The sequence below is a fragment of the Sorex araneus genome, chromosome 3, assembly GCF_027595985.1.
Source record: "Sorex araneus isolate mSorAra2 chromosome 3, mSorAra2.pri, whole genome shotgun sequence".
Classification (NCBI taxonomy): domain Eukaryota; kingdom Metazoa; phylum Chordata; class Mammalia; order Eulipotyphla; family Soricidae; genus Sorex; species Sorex araneus.
In genome coordinates this window covers 201954430-201979356 of record NC_073304.1, presented here as the reverse complement: position 1 = coordinate 201979356, position 24927 = coordinate 201954430, and the positions used below count along the sequence as shown (strand labels likewise).

Below are 24927 nucleotides of genomic sequence, written 5' to 3'. Positions count from 1 at the left end.
GCTACTGTGACACCCCCAGGTACTCAGGACCAAAGCAGAAGGCATCAGGATGTACCACCAAGAAATGTGAGTGAAAGCAATGTCACAAACAAACTGGAGCACGGCAGGACCTGAATACCCTCAGCAGGTCACTGAGAGGTTCAATAACTTTGAGTAGTTCAGTGACATGGATACAATTGCAGCGAAAGCAGAAGGTCACTGAGCAGCTTCAAATGCTGCTTCCCTGTCAGTGCCCAAGCACTGAAACACAAAGGAAGTGCCAACCCACAGCTTCCCTGCTGAATTCTTTTGGAATGGAAATGAAGCCTACAGGGAGAAACTAACTGGACTTCTCTGGGGCTGTTCAGACTGCTAGAGCCTAAGACTCATTTCATTATCTTTCTGCTTTCCACACTTGGTGTTTTTTCCTCGACACTTAAAAGTTTTCATCTGCTACTCAGATCCCTTCGGGAAGTAAGAAATAGTGAGTTTACTGACTTCCCTCAGCTGCCTTTCCTCTGCTTAGCCCTGGCTTACTACCAAAATTACTTGTTTTGTTTGCCAGTAACAAACACATAGAAAAACTGTAGGATGATCACTGTAGTGTGTCTGAGAAAGATCTCACCATACGTAGGACTGCCTAGTCTATGAAAACCATTCTTCCCCCCAGGCAAGCCGCACGTGTCCTTACCTGGCGTGCTCTAAGTGCCACTTTAGCATTTGTCGTCTTACTGAGTTGAGTTAGCTCGGTGAGGATATTCAGCAGCTCATCAGTAAGAGTAGGATCCCGGCCACACAACTGATCCTGATTTTTAATGTGAAAAAGAACATACACATAGACATTAGAAAGAACTGAAGCAAAAAATACTCTGAAATGGAAAAAAGAAATAATAAATTAATGGCTAAAAAGAAAATGTGCTATTAATGTTATGCTGCACAATGTGATAAAGGGAAGAGAGAGCCCAAGAGGATGCCCAAGTTTAATCCCCAGCACCACCAGGAGTGAACCTGGAGAACTGAGCCAGGACTACCCCTGAGTACTGTAAAGTGTCACCCAATATAAACAAAAAAGAGAAGTCCAAATCCCTCACTCAGATTAGAGCTTCATAACGTATTTCTTTATAAATCAACATCGTAATTTTATTTGGAGGCATTTTTTTTTCCTTCTTGGGTCACACCCAGAGGTGCTCAGGGGTTACTCCTGGCTCATGTACTCAGGATTACTCCTGGCAGTGCTCAGGGAACCATGTGGGATGCTGGGAACCGGACCCTGGTCATCTGCATGCAAGACAAATGCCCCACCTGTGTGCTATCGCTCCAGCCCCTACAACACCATATTTTTAATATGCAGAAGAAATCATCAGATATCATTAAAAGGGGTTAAGAGAATTATGAGCAAGGAGTAAGAGACATTTCAAAGTTTTAAAACATTTAAAATACTATTTCCTCACACTTTTGAAATGAAGGCAGAATAAAGCAAAAGATACAACTCATGTTACAATCCAAATATTCAGCATCCTAGCAGGGCACAAAACAGAAGCACAAAAACAAATTACTCATAAACACTATTAAATAAAAACCACCATCTCATATTCTGACACTCAGCATCCCAAATCATTTATCCTCTTGCTGTACCTGAAGAGTCATTCCATGACTTAAACATGGTTAAGTCCCTAACTGGATTAGAAGAGGGAAAAAAAAAAATCAAGTTCCTATAAGACCATGGTTTTCAGTGTTGACAACTAATATTCCTAAACTGCTAAGAAAAAATTTCTATTTTGAGAAAAAGAAATTCTGGAATCTAGGGGACTATCAGTTTGTTCTCTAAATTCATCCATTATCCATGTAATTTCACATAAGCTTAAAAAAAAAAAGTGTCATTATTTTTTCAATTATTTTTCTTAACAAACTTTTTTTACAAACTTCCATGATTATGTTTCAGCCATACAATGACACCTCCATCAGGGCCCATTCTCCACCAACAATGTTCCACGTATCCTTCCTGCCCCCCATCCCCGACTCTGTAGCAAGCACATTCCCTTTTACTCTCTCTCTCTCCTTTTGGGTGTTATGGTTTGCAATACAGGTACTAAATGGCCATCATGTTCGGTCCATAGTCTACTTTCAGCACACATCTCCCATCCTGAGCAAGCCCTCCAAACATTATTTACTTGGTGTTCTCTTCTCTAGCTCAGCTGCCTTTTCCCCCAGCATGTGAGGTCAGCTTCCAAGCCATGGAGCGATCCTCCTGGCCCTTATCTCTATTATCCTTGGAAGTTAGTCTCCCATTATGTTAAAAAGTGTCATTTTTAATGTCAAAGATTAACAACTGCAATAGTGGTTCTTAATATGATATCATAATAAAATATAATAATTTAAGTATTGTTTCCTCCTCTTAAGAGTTTGAAATCCTTGCCTTTATTACATAGTGAAGTTGGTGGTGGGGGACAGGGGGCCTCCCAAGCAGGACTCAGGGGCTAAGGCCCCCTACAGCAATACTCCGTCATCCTGCTGCCCCAATGCTTGGGTGGGTAATGTGCTGCTGCTCGGGCCTAGTGGCGCTGCCAAAGAGGAGAGCGGGAGGTTCTCAAGGGCCACACCTAAGATATTCAAAAATTTTTAACCACTCCTTATGGTCACCAGGACATGAAAGACAGTAAGATGTCAAATGGCTTCTTGCAGCTGCTAAACTCCTTTCTGAAAAAATCTTTAATTCAAACTTAACTTTCCCTATCGGAGGATAATCTGTAGTCCTTTCTCATAGCAGTATAATAAAAGCTCGAGACTTCCAGATTTGAGGGCACACAGTATTTCCTACAGCACCTTTTATTTTATTTTATTTTATTTTTGGCTTTTTGGGTCACACCTGGCGATGCACAGGGGTTACTCCTGGCTCTGCACTCAGGAATTACCCCTGGCCGTGCTCAGGGGACCATATGGGATGCTGGGATTTGAACCCGGGTCGGCCACGTGCAAGGCAAACGCCCTACCCGCTGTGCTACCTCTCCAGCCCCTACAGCACCTTTTATAGATGCACTGTTAACCTCCTACATCACAAAGCTAAATACTTTTGGAATGCTCAACTCCATTATGCTTCTCAAATATTTTAAAGCAGGAAACATTTTCTGATTCCCCAATCTACCCACCACCTATATGTCTGCTCCAAATGTCCAGTTGTAAAATACATGATGATGTTTAAGTTAAAGAAATACCATTATTATCTGTTTTTACCTACCTAGTGCATTATTTAGTGCTCACCTAAATGGGAAGAAGGAAAATGAACATGGGCCAGAGAGATATATAGTACTGCGAGCAGGGAACTTGCCCTTCAATCAATCAGCCAACCTGCATTCAAGCCCCTGCACCCCCATATGGTCTCCTGAGCTCTGCCAGGAGAGATCACTGAGCTCACAGCCAGGAGTAACCCCTGAGCACAGCCAGATGTCACCAAAAACTAAATAAGAATGCCAGAAGATACAAAAATAAAGACTGAATATAGGGGCTGGAGCAGTAGCACAACAGGTAGGGCATTTGTCTTGCACGCGGCTGACCTGGGGTTTGGTTCCTAGCATCCCATATGGTCCCCTGAGCACTGCTAAAGGTAATTCCTGACTGCAGAGCCAGGAGTAACCCCTGAACATCGCTGAGTGTGATTCCCCCCCACCAAAAAAAAAAGACTGAATATAAATATAGGTTTTAGTTGAGCCATAGACCAGGAGACCTGTTCAAGGGCTATCCTTGGGCATAAAAGTGAATATGGAGGAGAAAAGGTGACTAAGTTTTGTTTGCTGAGATTTAATGAGCAAAACAGAATTTCAAAGAACTTTATCAAATCACCAGAGACAAGAACTTTTATAAAAAGACATTTTTTTTTTTATTGCCCAGGTAAGTTTTTCCTACCTGCATCTCTCTCTACCTGAAGTCCCTGAGAGAAAACATTCTTATTGAGTTGTTTTATTAGAATGACCCAATGAGAGATCTAAACACCCAAAAAGCACCCTGTTCCCTACAAATACCCAAGGTCTCAACATTAACAAAGAAATGATCATGTCAAAATAAGGACACAGGGGGCTGGAGCGATAGCACAGCGGGTGGGGCGTTTGCCTTGCACTCGGCCGACCTAGGTTCGATTCCCAGCACCCCATATGGTCCCCTGAGCACCGCCAGGAGTAATTCCTGAGTGCAGAGCCAGGAGTGATCCCTGTGCATTGCCAGGTGTGACCCAAAAAAGCAAAAAAAAAAAAAATAAGGACACAGCCTGGGTCAGAGAGAGTACAGGGGTCAGGGTGTGTACTTAACATGCATGCACCCTGCCTGGTTCAGCTCTGGCACTACATATGGTTCCCCCAAGCACTGTCAAGGGGTCATCTCTAGCACAGAGTCAGGAGTAAGCCCTAAGTAACACCATTTGTAACCCAGGCCTCCCCACTTACCCAACTAGAACACTAGCCACCTACCAAACCTGTTAAAGGGAATCCTGAGTTACCTTTTCAGAAAAAAGAAAAATGAAGTTAGCTTTTAGCCTAGATCACATTCTAACTTAAAAACCCCAAACAGGGTCTTCAAGTGATAGAACAGCAGGTAGGGCGTCTGCCTTGCATGTGGCCAACCCGGGTTCGATCCCAGGCATTGCATATAGTCCCCCAGCAGAGCCAGGAGTAACCTCTGAGCATTGACGAGTGCAATCCAAAGAACAAAAAAACATCCAAAACAAAGCAAAATACCCAAATCACTTTTTAATATGAAAATAAAAAACTTTCATATTAATAATTCAATATTTATCATTCTACAATGAAAAAAAGAGAATAGGGCTGCAGGGTGGTGGGTAGGGGGGAAGAAACCATATCTGTAAAAAGGGAAGAGGAAATAAAGAACCTATGGAGATTAGAAAAATAATAGGGAAGTAATCATTTGTTCCCAACCTCCAACTGAAAATCTTCTTGAGAGTTGCTTGTAATTAAGTACAGAGACCAGATCTTCTTGGATATACATTAATAAACACAGAAAAATAAACCACAACTTTTGTTTGTTTATTCTGACTTGAATATTTTCATTCCATTGTCATCATTAGTACCAGAGCATAAAAATGGCAATAGAAAACCAGAGTAACACTTTCAGCTCTGCTCTCCTTGACCTAGACAGTGTTCCAAGTTCTGAAATAAATCACTGAGAATGGAAGACCTTGCTGTTGCTGTTCATGAGAACCAAACATTGTAAGATGAAAACATCTAGGCCAAAAAGAGAGAAAGTACAATGGGTAAGGCACTTTCCTTACATAATCCCCAGAACCACATATGGTTCCCCAAACCTGGCCAGAAGCAATCTCTGAGCACAGTCAGGAGTATGTCCTGAGCAAAGCCAGGTACGTGTCCCCACACACACACACAAAATTTTTTAAAGGTGCAAACATCAAAATAGAAAACTTATGGCTTATGGCTATTTGTCCTAGAAGTAGCCTTCCTTTGGGCAACTGGACAGCCCAAGAGCAGCACTGAATCTTACAACAATGCTGACATACTCATATTAATAGTGAGTATGTCACCTCAACAAGCCTGCAGGTAATTTTGGGTTAGATATTGGGTTACTGGTATAAATGTGTGGGCCAAAGTTAAAATTACTGTCCAGTAATAATTCAGATTGGTACCACTTCTATTTTTATTCTCTGGTGATTAAACAAAAGGAATTCCCAGATTTGCAAAAAATGTATAACACTATGCTTAAATGACCACAGCCAAAAGTATGCAGCTGTACTAGAAAGCCCATTATAACCCAATTTGGTCTCGGCATCCTCAGAACTGAAGGCAATTAAAAAAAAAAAAAAGAATGTGACTTGATATGTAATACTCTTAAACTAACTGTTGTTCAGCCACGTCAGTCGCTTATCCCATTATCTGCAATAGACTAGCAGTTTCTACCAGTTCCAACTGGGATTGAAACTAAAAGATATAGGCACGGGTTCAATATAAAATTGTTAATATCCTTTTACAGTAAGCTTGAATAACCAAAGACTTTTTAACTTCTAATCTGGACAAAATTACTTGCAGCCATATTACAAGTAGAAAGGAAGGGCACTAAACAAATTTTCACCTTATTTTGGTGACTGTGTGGGTGAGGAGGTGGGGAAGAGACAGAGAAAAAACTCAGGGCCCTAAGTATGCAAGACACTCTATCCCTGATGCTATATCCAGCCTGTAAATACTACATATCTAAATCAAATCAGAGGCTCATTAAACATATTATTCAGACAGAGATTTAAACAGTGCTTGTATCATGTTCATGTGAGTCACACTAGAAAGAAGAAGAGATATAGTGAGGGGTGGGGTCCTGAGATGAATAAGGGTAAGGCCTCAAGCCCCACCAGGAATGATCCCTGAGCCCTAGTGTAGCCAGGAGCCCTGAGCACAGCCAAGTAAGACTCTAAACCCATTCACCGCTCTCCACCACTCATTTCCCCCACCCACTAAAAGAGGAACAAACTAGTACCAAGGTATCTACAACACATGTTTTGTTATCTAGAAAGTCATGAAGTTACTGATACCAGGCTTCGGAGGAGAGAGAGACTTTGGGAAAAGCAATTCCTTACTGTGTTTAGGAATGACTCCTGATGGTGCTTGGGAGCTCAGGGGTCACAACCATATGCTATATGGAAATCAAACCATTAAGCATGCAAGGCAAGCACCTTACTTCCTGTACTCTCTCTCCAGTCCTCCATACTCTTTACTGTAACAAATTGCTCAACTTGGCTAAATTTAAGAAGTCCATCAATATCTCTCAGTAAATGTAATCAATGCCCTAAGTTCTAAAATTAAAAGACTTTTCGTTATACAAGTCACTCTATTTTTTAGACTTCGTTTTCAATATTGGCACACTGTTCTTCCACATGGAGAAAACTAATAGGACTTTAGCATTTTTAACTAATATTTTGCTTTCCAGATTGGGTATGAGATTAGAAGGAATTTGCTCAAGCGTCCCCAAGGCAGGGGAACACTCAGCATCCTTCCACGGAGACAAAGGCTTGTCTTGACTGGAGCAGCCCATATTCTACACTAATTCACAAAAGCCTGATTTTCATCCTTCCATCTAGATTCAAAGGTCTCAGAAATCACCATCTGTGATTTGGTCAGTGAAGCACACCAGCAACATTCCTATTTCTAGAAAACAGAGATCGGAATATCAGACACATGACTATCAACCAGGAAGCAAAGAGAAGGGAGCCAGCAGAGAACACAAGCTGGGGGTAATAAAATGCTACCTTGTCCAGGTGTTATCTGTTATAGACAATAAGACATGCAAAAAGAGTAAGTCAAACAACTAAACTAATGGTCCTCCTGAATACTTAGCACCATTAACACTGATGGCAGAGTGAAGCAGGGCAAAGTGTCTGATAATTACAAAGCAGAAAAAAGAAAGCCCTGCCTGGCAGTCAAACTATTAGATTAGAAAGGTAGAAAGGACCATCATGCAACTGTCCTTCCTACTCCAGAAACACTGTTCCCTGGCCCTCAGCTCAGTCATATTCTTGATTTCCAAGTCTCTAACATGAAGTTTATGAAGATAACTGATGTTTCTGAAGGAAAGTAATGATATGAAAGCCAGCTCTGTTTACTGAGTTTTGTTTTTAAGTACAAAAGTGAAGATGCCAAAATAAATGGACAAATACATTTTCCTCATTCACATCTTTGACCGTCTTCCTCTTCCTCCTCCTTTTCTCCCTGTTCTATTCATTCAAACCCAAACACTAAGAAACGGCTCTTTTCTCCAAAGAGCCCAGTCAACTGGAAAGAAAGTTGGGGCACTATCCATGCAGGTAAGAAGTAATCAGGACGATAAGGTGGGGAAAAAAGAACAGCAGCAAGTCAGAGTCCCATTGGCTTATGCCTGTCCTGACTGGCAAAAGCAGAAAGCAAAGCCTCAAACCAGTTCTTTGACAGGGCCCAACGCCTCTGCAGCACCCCCGTGTAATTACACACTTGAGTGACTGGACTCTGAAGAAAATTGAAGGCCTGAGCTCCGAACAGCTGCCATTTTCTCTCTCCATCACACCAGCGTGATTACTTGAGAAATGAACAGCCCCGGCTCAAAGCTACTCCAGAATTCTCAGAGGAAATATGGCTCCGTGTTCCAATAATGAGATTCTTAAGGCAAGCGTTACTTACAATCACTCCGCAAAAGGAGCGAGCCGAGCCCCTATATCTTACAAATTAGAATTTAAGAAACCCAGCGACAGTCTTGGGCGATCATTACTCTTCCGCTGCTCCAAGGATTCTGGGCTTTGGTCTATTTTTAGTGCAGAAAACTGTTAAGTCCTTAAAAAGGTAATCATAATAAAATGAAAAACTCACCATAATTAGCTTTCTAAAAGGGAAAATTCTACCCAATCCTATGTCCAAAACTGAAAGATTCTTCTACTCCCTTGAATTTCCCTTTTCAGACAGAAAAGTGTTACCTTTATCCAAATGAGAATAAGCAATCTTTGCATTTAAATTTAAAGATAAATTAAATAGTCAGGAGGTTTCTTCCCTTTTTTTGATTGAGATAAAAATAAAAGTTGTATACATTATATCATTTCTTTACCTAGTGCTTTTATATACATATATTTTTCTTCTTTCAAATGTGTGTGTGAGGTTCTCTACCATCCAGCTTTTGGTGTAGCAAAGGTAGTGAACTCTTTCTATAATAACATATAACTTAAAATGGCTATTCTAAAAAATGTTATATATCTTTGAGTTGGCCACCTAGGCAGGTAACTGAATGAATAGCAGTAAAGATTTATGGCTTTTTCTTCTTCCAAGAAGAAATGATGGGATTGAAGTGCAAGGAATGCAAATTCCACAAAGGGACACAAAAGGAACCTCTGGGAACAAAAGGTTCTCTACCCCACACAAAAGACAAACATGCAGCAGTAAAGCAATTATTCATGGTATAGGGACTCTAAGAACAGTCCTGTTATTTTCTGTATCCTAGGACTAACTCAACTAGAAAAAAATCAAGACATGAAGGACCTGCAAATCAGCTCTGAAACTCTTTAACAACTCAGAATTCTACCTGCTGGTCAAATGTGCATTCACTGGTCTTAGCACTCATTTCCACTTTTTCTAATTGTATTACTGGACTAATCAGTAAAATGACCTAAGTCTGGATTCCAATGTAGATAAAACAGAAAAGAGCCAGCAGAGATGCAAAGTACATCTGAATTTCTTTGATAGAGCAAGGGAAGCACTAGACTTCTAACTGCCATATCTAGTTTTGAAATTTCAGACAATATACTGATTATATTCATATAATGAAAATGTATAACGATTATACAAAATTAAACTTAACCTACTGTCTTGAGTGACAACAGGAATGGAGAAGTACAGAGCATCTCTTAATCAAGAGAGCGGAATGCCTGTGCCAGATTATATGCAGACTGCTACAACAACCCTTTCCTAGCTGGAATAAATTCCCAGCGTGCAGGACAAAAGTAGATAAGAGAAATGTTCAGTCTACAGCCCAAGCCATACTCATTCAATAACTGCAAAATTAGGGGCTTTTCCTCTGACCACAGCCAACAGAAAATAAATGCTTTTTAAAAAGCATAATCAACCATCCTTAAAGATTCTAAGAAAGGGTACTCACAATAAGCATCGTGACCAGAAGATTCTTCTTGGTGACTTGAGCATGAGAGAAGATATAGTTCAGTACAGTGTTCATGTCACTCTTGTTCTCCTCCCGAAGGGCAAACACACATTTGTCATAGTGACCTGCAAGTAACAAAGAAAAGTAATCCTCACCCACGTAACAAAGTTTATGTTTATATGATGTTTGTTTTTCAATATCTATATTCACCAGCTAAGCTTTGAAAAGAAATAGCCTTAGAGTTTTCTTAGGGGTCAGAGTGATAGTATAGTAGATAGGGTGCTTGCCTTGCATATGGTCAATGCAAGTTCAATCCCTGACATCCCATATGGCCCATATTACTCCAAGCACCACCAGGAGTAACTTCTGAGTGCAGAGCTAGAAGTAACCCCTGGTGTGACCCCTAAACAAAACAAAAAGTACCCCATAAGGAGCACATGACGTGGCTCAAAAAACAAAAATAAATACTGCCATTTAGCTTCCTGAAATGATATTCTTAGAAGAAAAGGCTCTGTTTCTTAAAAAGAAATATCAGGACCATTAAATCTAATGATTTCTACAGTCTACTCTGGCTTGACATTCAGGGTCCATATTTGTCTCACTGAAAACTAGAACAGTTTTAGATCACACGTAAGACCACAATAAACTCATCAATATTCATAGAAGTATGGCTCCTACCTCTGGAATCAAGTTTCCTTCCTCCTGTAAATTCATGAGCAGCTAAGCAATGCCCAGGAATTCCAGATCCAAACTAAGGCACAGGTCAAAAGAGTCTTTCATTGAATCAAAAGGTATACAGGACTACTACAGCTATGCATATTTCTCCTGTTCTTTCTGGAGGATACTGGGGTCTGGCTAGGAGAGTTATGTTTGACAAAAGAAACATAAACGACACATTCTACAATGACATCACTAAGGGACAAGCGTTGTATTCTTTGTTTTAGAAAACTGCTTATATCCAAATTGTTTTTTCTAGAAAAAAGGGAATGAGTGTCTGAATAATCTCAAGCCACAGAATCTTTATTTTTTTATTTTGGGGTCACACCGGGCAATGCCCAGGAGTTACTCCTGGCTCTGCACTCAGGAATATCTCCTGGTGATCCTCAGGGGACCATATGGGGTGCTGGGAATCGAACCTGGGTCACCATATGCAAGACAAACACTCTGCCCGCTATACTACTGCTCCAGCCAAGGCTCACAATCTTATGAAATTATGAGAATACTAAAGGATTATCACATCAGTTCGGAGTCTATGCTGAGTTGCACACTAGAACAGTGGTGTTCAAGTTGCATTAGCATGGAATCCTTGACTACCATTATAATGGTCCAGGGCAACTCTGCTTGTATCTGTTTTAAATATTAGAGACCACCTTTTCTTATTCCCCAAAATGAAACTAAATGGACAGACATAGTGTAGGGATTAAGGCAGTTTGCCTGCACATAGTCAGCACGAGTTTGACCTCCAGTACCACAGATTCAAGAGTAAGCCTTGAGCAATGCCAGGTGAGTCTCAAATCCCCAGTTACTTCCCTCCCAAAGTAGAAAGAAATTAAAGCCTATTTTTAAAATAGCTGACAACAATATTTAGGGGACTATCAATTCAATAAAAGATCCATATTGAACAAATCAGAATCCAAATCAGAATCCAATTAAAAATTGGTGGTCCTTTATAAAAGCTTAGCTTTTAAGTCACAATAAAAAACTATTTTATTTATTTTTAGCTTTGGGGGCCATACATAGCAGTGTTCAGGGCTTACTCCTGGCTCTGTGATCAGGGTTCACATTATGACAGTGCTTAGGGGACCATAAGGGGTACTGGAGATTGAATCTGTGTCAGCCAACATGCAAGGCAAGGCTCTATCTACTGTACTATCATTCTGAATCCAAGAAGCCTATTTTTGTAAGAGGAATAACTAGAACAGAAAATTTAGCCACAAGGAAGTGGGGGAGGTGGCAGCAATACTAAGCAGAAAAAAAATTATACCAATAAAACATTTATTGTGAAATATACACAAATTAAACACCATGTAACTTAATAGCACTTTTTTATATCTTTGAAGGACCATATGTGCTCCTCCTCAGAAACAATCACTAGGCTGAATTTTGTGTTAATTATTCTTTTACTTTTCTATATATTTAATCACAAATGTAAGTTTTATTTCTTCCTGCTTTTTGGGACAAGTTGTTGGGACAGACTTGGCAGTGTTCAGGATACTCTGTTAAGAGACCATAGTGCTAGGGATTGAACCAGGATCAACTGCAAGCAATGCAAGTGCCTTAACTACTCTACAATCTCTCTCCTTTTTCAACCTGATAAAAATGTAAACATTTTGTATGAAGACTTCTATAACTTGTTTTTTTCCCATCAACATTTTATTTTTGAGATACATCCTTCTCACACATAGAACTTTGTTTCTCCATTTTTAATGTTGTATAGTGATCCTTTGAAGGAGTGTACCAGAATTCAATCATCTATTTTATGTCATATATTTAAATGTTTCCTGTATTTCTTGGGGTTTTTTTGCAATTATAAACAACATACCCTTTTAAAAAGCATAATCATGTCATATATAATGTTGTTGGTTTGTGGGTTTTTTTTTTGTTTTTTTTTTTTTTTTTGCTTTTTGGGTCACACCCGGCGATGCACTGGGGTCACTCCTGGCTCATACACTCAGGAATTACTCCTGGCGGTGCTCAGGGGACCATATGGGATGCTGGGATTTGAACCCGGGTTGGCCGCGTGCAAGGCAAATGCCCTACCCGCTGTGCTATCACTCCAGTCCCATCATATATAATGTTTTAAAAGCATGTGTAAGACTTTCTGTAGAGTATATTGCTTTGAGGGGAGCCACTGCTGGTAATGTTCAACAAGACATGTGGTGCCAGGGACGGAGCCCAGGGCTCCTGTAAGCAAAGCACTGCCCCAATCCTTGAAGCCATCTCACCTACCCTGGAGCATATTACTGAAGAGTGAAATAGCTAGATCAAAGAACAACAACTATGTAACAAAGAATATTAGACATTTGCAAACCATTTACCAAAATGGCGATTTACACTCCATTTACAGAAGCCACAGAACACGGTGTGACTTTTGTATTGCTTGAGGGCCCTACCTGAAGGTGTTTAGGAGCTATTCCTGCCCTTGTCTGGGAGACCGTGCAGTGTTGGGGACTAAGTCTGGGTTCCAGCAGAGAAAGCAAGTGCTCGAACCCTTTGAACAATCTCCATGGCCCTGATGTGACTATTTAATGCTTGCCAATCTCACCACAGTATGGTACACATTTCTCAAAAAAAGTAATGAGACTAGGAATGATTTGTGCTGTTTCTAACGTGAGTTGTCTTTCCATATTCTTTTGGCATTTTTCTATTAAGTTGTCTTTTGATTTGTAGAAGTTTATGTATTACAGAAATTAACCCTTTGTTACCAGTATGTTTTATAAATAGTGTCTCCCATGTAGGAGCTTGTACTTCAATCTCATAGTATCTTTTTGGGGGGGTAGGAGGAAGCAGTGGTGCTCAGGAGTTACTCCTGGCTCTGAACTTTGGAATCTCTACTGGCAGGCTCCGCAGACCATATGGGATGCTGGTGATTGAACCCAATTTGGGCGTGTACAAGCAAGCACCTTACTTGCTGTACTATCACTCTGGCCCCACATTATAGTATCTTTTAATGTACACTAGTTTTTAAGTTAGGTCAAGTTAACCTTTTCCTTTATAGTTTGTATTCACATTTTGTATGGTATTTTACCATACATAAAAAAATGTATGGTAAAAATCTCTACTTGATGTCATAGGATTTTCTAAAACTTTAGTAGTTTTGCTTCCATAGTACAAGTTAAATTCCATGATTCATCAGGAGTTTATTTGTGTGTGGATACTTTCATATAAGGACCCAATTTCTTCACTTGGTTTTACAAATGGATAATCCACGGTCGCAGTAACATTTACTGGAAAGTTTATCTTTTCCTCAATATCAACAATACTGTCACTGTCACTGTCATCCCATTGCTCATCGATTTGTTCAAATTTGTCTCTCATTGAGTGACTTATTATTACTGCTTTTGGCATATCCAATACACACGGGTAGCGTGCCAGGCTCTACCGTGCGGGCTCCATACTCTCGGTAGCTTGCTGGGCTCTCCGAGAGGGGTGGAGGAATCTAACACGGGTCGGCCGCGTGAAAGGCGAACACCCAACCGCTGTGCTATCGCCCCAGCGCTATCTGAAATAATGTATTCATGTAAGTTGGATCTGAGTTATTGTGTTCCACTGACCTTTTACTCTGTGCCTATGTAAATATTACACTCTTTATTATTATAGCTCTATATTAATTTGGGAGGGGTGGTACAGCCTATACCCCGTGGCACTCAGGGATCTATGCTCATGGTCATTCTCTAGCTCTATGCTTAAGCGCCATTACCAACAGTGCTTTGGGGAACCTTACATGGTATTGGTTATCAAAGCAGGTCAACCACATGCGAGAAAAGCACCCCCACCCTTGTACCATCTCTCCAGACCCTTTATGTTAATTTTTGTATGTTTGATTTTGTGTGTTGGGTGCAGGAGGAGAAGAGGTCACACCAACTGTGCTCAGGGATTACTCCCAGCTCTGTGCTTAGGGATCTTTCCTGGTGGTGCTTGGGGGACCATATGAGGTGCAGGGATCCAACTTAGAATAGCTGCATGCAAAGCAAGCATCCTACCCATTGTACTATGTCTAGCAGGATTTTTATGACATCAATAAATACAAATTCAGGAAGAATCAACATTTTTCAAATATGTATACACTAATCTAAGATCATGACTTTTACTTAGATCTACTTTGGTATTACTCACAGATTATAATTTACTCAAAAAGAGGCTTACAGGGTTTTTGTCAGATTTATCCCTTAGTGTTCTCTGTTTGGAGCTGCTCACAGTGGTGCTTGCAATCATGTGGTGCTAGGGATGAATCCAGGCCTCCTGCATTCAAAGCATGTGCTCAGTCCACTAAGCTATCTTACTAGCCCTGAGGTTATTATTTGAAATGGCATATTTTTCTAAATTGCTTTTTCTAAATGACTGTCCTACTATAAAGAAATATCCACAAGCAGTATATTGACTTTGTATCCAGCTACACTGCTATGACTTTAACAATTTTAATTAGAAATATGTGAATTCTTTGAGACTTTCAGGTAGATATCATATAATAATACTGGCAGATTTTTTTTCCTTTCTAGTTTAATTTTTTTCTTTTCTTTACTGTATTGGCTAGCAATGTAGTATGATACTAAATAAAAATAATAACAAGCGTTTTCCTAATGTTAAAGAAAAAGCTTCCAAATGTTCTCCATATATGATGAATCCTTATAGATATTTTTGTGAGGGAGCTTTGTGTAATTAATGTTAAATTTCAGGACCCAGAGCAATAGTACAAGGGGTAAGGCACTCATCTTGCATGTGGCTGACCCAGGTTCAATCCCTAGTATCCCAAGAATAAATTCTGAGAATCAGCAGGTGTCATAAAAAAACAAACAAAAAAAAGAGTTTGATTGCATTCTTAATGTACGTATATTTTGTCAAATGCTTTCCTTCTCCATATTCTGAAAGGGGCACCATACTTTTTCCTTTTTTTAATCTATTACATGAGAAACTTTAATTGGTTATCAGTATTAATTAAATTTGCACTAGTGGGATAAAGCCAACTTGGCAATGATGTAGTTTGGTACAATGCTGAATTGGGTTCAAAATATTTATCTGAGGCTTTTTGCTGATCTTGAGTAGCAGAATCATCTTATTTTAATTTTATCTTTTAATTTTTTTAAGGGGCTGGAGTGATAGTGCAGCGGGTAGGGCGTTCACCTTGTGCGAGGCCGACCTGGGTTCAATTCCTCCGCCCCTCTCGGAGAGCTCGGCAAGCTATCAAGAATATTTCGCCCCCATGGCAGAGTCTGGCAAACTACCCATGGCATATTCGATATGCCAAAAACAGTAACAACAAGTCTCACAATGGAGACGTTACTGGTGCCTACTTGAGCAAATCGGTGAGCAACGGGATGACAGTGACAGTGATTTTTTTTTCTAAGGATGCAAAAGGGAACAAATTAGATAAAATAAAATGTTAGGTATTATTTCAAATTCTATGGTGTTTCACTGCCACCTTGTGGCAAGAAACATTTTCAGCAGTACATTACCTTTATAATCCTAGTCAGGATGTTTCACATTTAGACTTTTTATACATCATTTAGTAAAGCTCTTCAGAGAAAGCCAGAGATAAATTGCACCTAAACGATAAACTGAAAAACTAGCAAATCTGAGCCTTTTCCAGATGCCTTTGAATTCAATCTATGAATCAGATGCTGAGAGGCAAGCCCTTCAGATATACTCATTTTTAGTTTTGTCATGACTCAACCAACTCTTACTATACTAAATTCAGAAAACAACAACAGAAAATACTAATCTCTACTAGAAAAAATATGATCTCAGTCCTTTTCCAGAGCTACCCGGTTCACAATCTCATCAAGCTGTCGTTTGGCAGTTCCCCAGCAGTGCTCAGGAGACTTGGGAGCACTGCTCAGTGACGCTAGACTAGCCAGGCCTGAAAGGTCACCCAGACCCAGCAATGCTCAGAGGCCTCAGGACCGCATCCTGCAATGCTTGGGAGACCAAGTGGTGTTGAGATTTTCAATCAAAACTGAATTGGCCACATGCAAGGCACATGCCTTAACCCCTCTACTCTCTTTCTGATCCCACAAACTGTTCTGTTGTTCTCTATTTGGCACTAGTGTTATAAAGGTTTCAGAGTTGTTGTTGTGTTTTCTTTTCCTAATACACTGGGACCACTTGCGGTTATACACTGAGGGCTGAGCAGTGCTTAGCGACCACCAGAATTACGTCCTACAATGCTCAGGGAGCCAATGGTGTGCTAAGGATTGTCAAGGTCCCACCCATGTCAGACATGTACTATACCATTTAAGCCCTATTCCCCAGCCCCAACGTTTTCCTTTATTAAAGAGGAAGGCAAGATCTGGAGACACAGATCAATGTGTTAAGTAAGCACATATTTCACATGCAGGAGGCCCATGTTCCATTCCTGCTTTACATGGTTCCCTAAGCGCTGCCAGGAACAACTCTAAGGAACAAGCCAAGAGTAGTTCATGAACACCTCTGAGTATGTCTACACCCAGCCCCCACCCACCGCCAAAAAAAAAAAAAAAAGTGGTAACTGAAGAAAGAGTTGAATGGCAAGTTTCAGTGGTTGGACAGACAGATACTGCAGTTCACATATGCAGCACAATTCCACTCAGTACTGAGTCCACAAGAAGAGACTTACCACTCTGAAACTGTGTCTCTACTCTCAGGTACTGCCGCAGCAGGTCCATCACTACAGCCTTCATGTGGCCTCGGATGCCACTTCGGTACCTAGGCAAGCATAAAAGGCTCGAATGAAAAACTACAGCAAGCGATACTATTCAAGAACAGACTATTAACACAGCGGGTGGGGCGTTTGCCTTGCACGCGGCCGACCCGGGTTCAAATCCCAGCATCCCATATGGTCCCCTGAGCATGGCCAGGGGTGATTCCTGAGTGCAGAGCCAGGAGTAATCCCTGTGCATCGCCAGGTGTGACCCAAAAAGCAAAAAAAAAAAAGAACAGACTATTAAATAATAAATCCACAGCCCAGATTTACTTGGTAAACATCCAACTGAACTACTTTCCCTCTGAGAAGTAGATGAGACAGGAGCAGCCTACAACCAACTAAGCAGATTGGTTTAAATTTCAACTCTACAAGAAATCTGACTATAAATAAGATTTTCTTAAAGAAAAAAAGAGAAAAAGGGAGAACAAACCAAAAGCCACTTGATAGCTCAACCTGTGCTCTGAATCTTTTCTTAATACTACGTAGAAAAAATTCCTCAAAATGAATAAGACTATCTAGAAAATGTATGAGTATATATGAGGGTTTTTTTTTTTATGTTTTGGGGCTACACCTGGAGGTGTTCAGGGGACCATATGGGGTGTCAGAAATTGAACCTGCGTTGGTGGCGTGTAAGCAAATTATGACTCCAGCCCATGAAAAATGTATGAGTATCTTAAAACTGAAAAATGTTCTGTGAACAGTCTTTTAGTCTAATAGATAACTCCAAAATTTAAGGAGAAAGTTGTGATACTGGTCCTATGGGCTGAAGCGATAGCACAGTGGTTGGGCGTTCGCCTTTCACACGGCCGACCCGAGTTCGATTCCTCCGTCCCTCTCGGAGAGCCCGTCAAGCTACCAAGAGTATCGAGCCCTCGCAGCAGAGCCTGGCAAGCTACCCATGGCGTATTGGATATGCCAAAAACAGTAACAATAAGTCTCTCAATGAGAGACGTTACTGGTGCCCATTCGAACAAATCGATGAGCAACGGGATGACAGTGACAGTGACTGGTCCTATGCCAGAGAAAATATTGAGACTGTCATTAGAATTACAAGGGGGAAAAAAAAAAAAGACATGTCTGTGATTTCAGGGCTGAGCCACCATTGCCTGGTATGGCCCAAAAGAAACCAAAAACAAAACAGAAACTTTAAAAAGTCTGCTGGCGCCATGGTGATAGTACAGCAGGTAGGGTGTTTGCACTGCACACAGCCAACCCTGGTTTGATCCCCATTATTCCACATGGCTCCCCGAGCATCGCCAGAAGTAATTTCTGACTGAAGAGCCAGAAGGAACCCCTAAGCATTACCAGGTGTGACCCCTAAAGCCAAAAATAAAAATAAAATTAAAAAGTCTGTGCTTTCAGGGCTGGAGCGATAGGATAGCAGGTAGGGCATTTGCCTTGAATGCGGCCAACCCAGGTTTGATTCCCAGCATCCCATATGGTCCCCCGAGCACTGCCAGGAGTACTTCCTGAGTGTATGAGCATGAGCCAGGAGTAACCCCTGTGCATCTCTGGGTGTGACCCTGAAAGAAAAAAAATCTGTGCTTTCATAGTTTGACAGAAAGATTCAAAATAGAAAAGAGCCATAAATATTGAGTATAAGCATTAATCACAATTGTAAATTATTTAGAAGACAAAAAATATACCCTAAGATGAGACACACAAAAGAATTTCAGAACAAAGCAGCTTGCTACAAAGTTGCCTCCAGACTTCGCAAGAGGTCGCTTTCACCAGGCTATTCCAGATAGGAGCTGGTGTTGTCCCTCTAGGTGCCCCCTAGGAATCCCAGTGGCCGCCATCTTCCAGAACTCAATGAGAAGCCCAAGTACCTGGGAGCTGTAATAGCAAACGCCAAGCCTCATGGGATAGGGGAGGAGCCAGTCCCCTTGTCACCTCACCCTGCCCCCCACCATGCATGGAACCCTGAGATGGTGCCCATGAACTGCATCCGGCTACTATTTAAGCTCCTTAACAGCCACAATCCAGACACACACAAAAGAATCTTGGAACCGAGCAGCTAGCTGCAGAGATCTCTCCAGACCCTAAAATTTTAGAATTCCAGGAGCATGCAGTCGCTCTTGCAAAAGTATGATATCAAATGCTATTCATAAAAACGAATACAAAATAAATTGTCTGGCATTGCCTTTTTGACAGGTTTGAGCGGTGGTAGGAAAATTCCAAATAATAATGGTGGGACTGGTGTCAAAATATTGAATGTAATCAAAGAAAGTGAGAATATTGTGGAAAATTGTCTGCCACACAGGCAGATGAAAGGTTTGCATGTGGGGGATGTGGATACTGGGGATTTTAGTGGTGGAAAATGTGCACTGGTGAAGGGATGCGCATTTGATCATTGTATGACAGAAATTCAAGATAAAGCAGCCATGTGACATCTTATTGCCTAGTTCTCTCTTTGGGAGAACCTGGCAAGCTACCGAGAGTTTCCTGCCCACATGGCAGAGCCTCGAAGACTTCCAATGGTGTATTCACATGCCAAAACCAGTAACAATGATGGGTCTCATTCCCCTGACCCTGAAAGAGACTCCAATGTGGCACCATTGGAAAGGACAAGTAAAGAGAGGCTTCTAAAATCTCAGGGCCAAGACAAATGCAGATGTTACTGAGACTGCTCGAGAAATTCGACAATCAATGGGATGATGATGATGATGATGATGACAGAAACTCAAACATGAAAGCTTTGTAACTATATCTCACAGCAGTTCAATTAAAAAATCTTTTTCCTAAGATATAAGGTGTTTTCTAATTTCTGTTAGTCAAATCTAAATTAAATTTCTTCTTGACTGCTTAGGTGAAAAAAAGGTATTGGGATGGACAGCTGGGAATCTGGCATTATATGTAATACCTCTGTACCAGTTGGACGATGCTCTGGGTATTCATGAAGAAGACTTCCCGTTCAGATTTCCGGTTCAATGTAGCTGCATGGCTATCTAGAATATTGGCAATCTAAAGTATCAGAAAGGGGGACAAAATGAAGACAAAAATCAAGAAAGCATTATGAAGTATTAACCTACATAAATAACATCACCACTAAGAATCTTAATTATTGCACAGTTATTTCTATCTCCACATGTTGGGAGCAGCTGAAATTACCTAGTTGTAGTATAGCAGCTTGTGTTAAAAAAAAAAAAAAGCAAGCAATTCAATCTCTTTTCATCATTTCCCAATGAATTCCCAATGAAATCACAAAAACTACGATGGTAGACAATACCCTAACAAACAAGTGCTCCTTACAGTCAAGATTCAGTCTTTAATCTCCACTGGTCTGGTTTTTCATCCTATATGTCAATTTGCTTTATATTTATAGGTAAAGGGTAAGTATGGTGTAGAGGAGGCAAACAAGTCTCTCTGAAACTATAAATGACTACTTGAATGTTCACAGAAATATCTCTAATTAGGGTACAGCCTCATGAACTCCATGGAGCACATAACCAAACTATGCTTTTTTTATAACCACAAATTTCACATATAGTACTTACATCATGAATTTATCATAAGGCAATTTTGTGAAAGCACAATGCTTACAACTGTAAAGAACACTACCTTGAGAAGAGGACCCAAACAGGAAGGACTCCTACAATGTGAACTCTAGAAATCATATATCGAGGGGGGAAATAACAGTAGTATTACTCTATCAATACCTGTTGGCTAGGAAACTGACAAAGGACTGATGTGATGTTGCTAGCATACTGAGCCATTTCTTTCTTGATAGACTTCTCCACGTTAGGAGGAATACGGCCAGAGACACTGGTCATGATATCTTGCAACTCTAGGAGAGGCAATGAGGGATCTCTGAGGGTCTTCATCAACCGCTCCACCCAGTCTTTTACCTGAGAAAATAATGAAGTAAGATACAGACGAAATAACAGATATGGCCAAAACAAAATGTATATCTAAATTCATATCACATAGTTCTTTAAATTTCAATAAAAGCCCAATAGCACTACCCTTATTCTCTGATTTATATCATAAGTAAATGTGAACTCAATGACAGAAATAAAGAAGCCAAGATTAAACACTTCAAAATCCTACACATAAAGGTGAACAAGTTCCAGGCAAATGGTAGTATTTGCCATACTCTGAAAAAAGTTCCTTATGCAATTTTCAGACTATGATGGAAAACAACTCCCCTATTTGTCTATCCTTTCCCCAGTAGAAGTGCTTCATACCCTGTTGCTGAAGAAAGGATCTGGAAGGCAGTATCCATTCATCACATTGACCAGGTTATCCAGGACATAGTGGAACACTCGATGGAGCTTCTCGCCTCTGAGAGCTGTGCTCTGAATCCGTGGCAGACTACCTGTGTGAAGCTCAGCCTGTCAACCCCAAAGACAGATCAAATTATCCACTATCCCTACTCAGTGTACAAGCCTACTACTTCAACGTGGAGTCATCTTTCACCATATACACCTACAAGAAGAAAAGTCAATGGAGGAAACAATCTGAGGAAAGCACCAAATTGTAGGAACACTTGCAAAACCTATTTCCCTCAGTGAGCAGCACAGCCAAGCATGCAAACCGGGGTGGGGGGGTCGATCCCCCATGAACACAACAGCCAGACATGTGGGCACACTCGTCATTGTGACCAAAACAACAATAAAGAGGGGGAAAGGGAGCAAAAATAAATATTTTTTAAATTAAGAAAAAAATGTAAGCAAACCAAGCTATGAATTCATTTGCCCCTTCCAGTTTTCCATTAGCATACAATCAGCTCATGGAAAGCAACATCCAAAGCACCTTCCTACACACCTGCTGGACCTTGCTGGGGTTGTCCAACTGCATCTTGGCTATTACACATCCTGGATCAAGAGCTGCTCCAGGCCGCTTGACATAATGAACACAGCCAGACTCTGCAGCTGTTAAGGTCATTACCATCTTCATTACCTGGAGTGAAAAATAAAACAAGAGCTTGACCACTAGACATAAATGAAGTGATTTAAAGAGGTGAGTTTTCCTTTAGCATCTACATAAAACTATGCTCAAGTAACACATAAAAACAGCAATCTGAAAAGGAACAGTAAGGCAGGCAATAAGAAAAGCTTTTAGTACAAAGCTCCCCAGGTTAATGACTGTAACTTTTCTTTTAAATTTTGTTAGTTTGTGTTTTTTTTACTTTATACTTTGACATGACAAACTAATGTAACCTCCCTATATATATGAATCCAGGGGCTTAGTTTTTCTCCCTAAGAACTCCAGGCCAAAACCTAAGGGCCATTCTTTACTTCTGTATCTCTTATCTATTAATAAATTAATAGATATCAAGTCAAACCAAGTATCAAACCTCCCTCCAAAATCCTCCCTTTTGGAGAGCTTATGCCCATTTCTGCACTGCAGTACTTCAACCTCTCTTACCCCCAACAGATTTCCCTATGTGATATAAAATTCCAATAATGTCACTGAAAAACAGTATTTCTAGTGCCTGAATCTCATCATATATATGACTGTTCTGTTTTAAAATCCTTTAACTACTCCATGGCCTTTAGAATAGTCTAAACTTCACAGCATTTCTTAAAAGGTCCTTCATGATCTCAAATTATGATTATTTTAATTTTAGGGACCAGAGAGATAGTACGGAAGGTAAGGCACTTGCTTTACATGCTGATGACCCAGGTTCAATCTCTGACATGCCATATGTACCCCAACCTACCAGTATGATCCCTAAACACAGAGCTATGGGAAAGCCCCGGGCACAGTCAGTGTGACCCAAAAGTAAAAAATGAAATCGAATTCTTCACCTATTCCCCTGTCTCCAGGATAGTCTAAATTTCATAGTACGTCTTAAAAGATCTTTAGTGATCTTAAATTCTGATCATTTATTTTACATCTTTGCTTATCACTTATTAAATACAAACTATCCTGAAATATTCTTGTTTCTGAGCCTTTACCTAGGATGTTTCTTGAACTTTTAGTGTTCTTCCCCAACCTCCTTCCCCCAGTGTTCTATAATTATGAAATGTTCCCTGTTTCAGTAAGTCTTTCCTTACTACTTATCCATATCCAACTGAATCCACTGAAATGGGTTTAATGGCTTCCTGCACTCTGTGCTTATCTTTAAATTTATATTCTATTGTCTGTTTCAAGGTTCCACTACCCCTACCATAATTTTCTCATGTAATCAGCACTTGGTACAACACCTAACATGCAATATGTTCTGTACATACTATTATATATAATACAGTACTGTTATTTTTACAGCTACAAATTTATCCAAGAAATACTGTACACTCTGCATTTGTCTTATAATCTTAAGGTTCCTAACCTTGATCAAACAACAGTTGCCCTATTTCCTTTGTAACTCTTCAGCCGGAGTCCATCCCAGCGACCCCTCTACCTACCTCCCCTCCCATGACCTGAAAGTCCATACATGACTCTAACCTCAATCTCTGCATAGCACTGGCCAGCAAACACATGGCCCCCATCTTCCACAATGTACTGGATTAACTTCCCAGCAGAAGGTGAGCGCATCACTGAAGGGTCATTTTCCTTCTCAAACACACAGGTTTTATTGCCAATTGTAATTCGATATCTAGGAGATAATGGGAACAGCTAAGTCAATAAGGCACTAAAATTGTAAGAAAAAATGGTTAAATAATGTCCAACTTTAAATAAAAATAAAGCATGATGAATTTATTCTCCATAAAAACAGATATTCACTATATCTGTATATGCCAAACAATAAAAATTCCTGGAAAAAAGGATCCGAAAATAAAATAATAAATTCCTAGAAATAAATAAATTCTAATATCCCACACTAAGGAAATCTACATGACTAATATAGAGAAGAGGTGCTTTTATTTTTTTAAAAAAAGGCTTTTAAGAGTATGACACATTAATAGCTAGCATTTCTTGAACTTGAGGCAATAGTCTAAACACTTTACATGTGTTAATACACTTGACTACCATAACACTGAAAGATTGGTGTTGAACATTCTACATTACATGTTAAAGAAAAAACTACGGATCAGAGGGCTAGTACAGGAGGAAGGCACTTGGTCTTGCAGGCAGCCAACCTCATTTCCCTAGCACTGCATATGGTCCCCAGAATACCACCAGAGTCCTTCATGAGGTCAGAGCCAAGAGTAGGCCCTGAACACTGCCAGGTATGGCCCACACACTCAAAAGAAAGAAAGTGCAGAAGAGCATCTAAGATTTGTTTTTTCTTTGTTTTTCTGGTTTGGGGGATATACCCAGCAGTAGTCAACCCTTGGGCTCAGAACTCAGCAAGTCCTTCTGGCAGTGCTTTGGGGACCATATGGTGTAGTGGACTAAACCCATCGGTTCCTACATGTAAAGAAAGTGTCTCAGTCTTTTGATCTATCATCCCAGCCCCTGAAAAGATTACTTTTATTTACAAACATAATCTTAAAAAAAAAAAAGCATGTATACCCATGTAACTTGTATGCACTATCGCATTGTCATCCCGCTGTTCATCTATTTGCTCGGGTGGGCACCAGTAACATCTCCATTGTGAGACTTGTTACTGTTTTTGGCATATTGAATATACCACGGGTAGCTTGCCAGGTTCTGCCATGCGGGCAGGATACTCTGGGTAGCTTGCCCAGCTCTTTGAGAGGGACAGAGGACTCAAACCTGGGTTGGCCGCGTGCAAGGCAAATACCCTTCCCACTGTGCTATCACTCCAGTCCAGGAATTATTACTTACAGGAACTATATTACTTAGTCAAAAAGTTTGTTTGAAACTTGTATATACATATAAAATTCTGCAAAAATGTCAGGAACTGTTAACGGTGATTGCTGATGAAAGGAACTTATTTTTCATTGTTAACACAGTGGCAGAGAGAAATATTTTCATTGTAAATACATTTTGTATTCTTGAAATTTTTACCTGTATGTACTATGTTGTTGTTGTTTTTAAATTTCACAAGGAGTATGAAAACAAGTAAAATTGAAAAA

At 40.3% G+C, this 24927-nt stretch overlaps 1 protein-coding gene across 9 annotated transcripts in view; it reads right to left on the bottom strand.

Moving 5' to 3' along the window:
* Positions 1 to 24927, bottom strand: part of ACACA (acetyl-CoA carboxylase alpha) — a 322844-nt gene that overhangs the window by 148395 nt on the left and 149522 nt on the right. For all 9 annotated transcript variants that reach the window (XM_055130189.1, XM_004608595.2, XM_055130190.1 and 6 more), the window contains 8 exons: positions 23390 to 23540; positions 21764 to 21898; positions 21184 to 21330; positions 20656 to 20844; positions 19860 to 19960; positions 16910 to 16998; positions 9598 to 9722; positions 671 to 784 (listed from right to left, as the gene is read on the bottom strand). In XM_055130189.1, the coding sequence (XP_054986164.1) occupies positions 671 to 784; positions 9598 to 9722; positions 16910 to 16998; positions 19860 to 19960; positions 20656 to 20844; positions 21184 to 21330; positions 21764 to 21898; positions 23390 to 23540 (1051 nt within the window). The remainder of the gene's footprint in view (positions 1 to 670; positions 785 to 9597; positions 9723 to 16909; positions 16999 to 19859; positions 19961 to 20655; positions 20845 to 21183; positions 21331 to 21763; positions 21899 to 23389; positions 23541 to 24927) is intronic.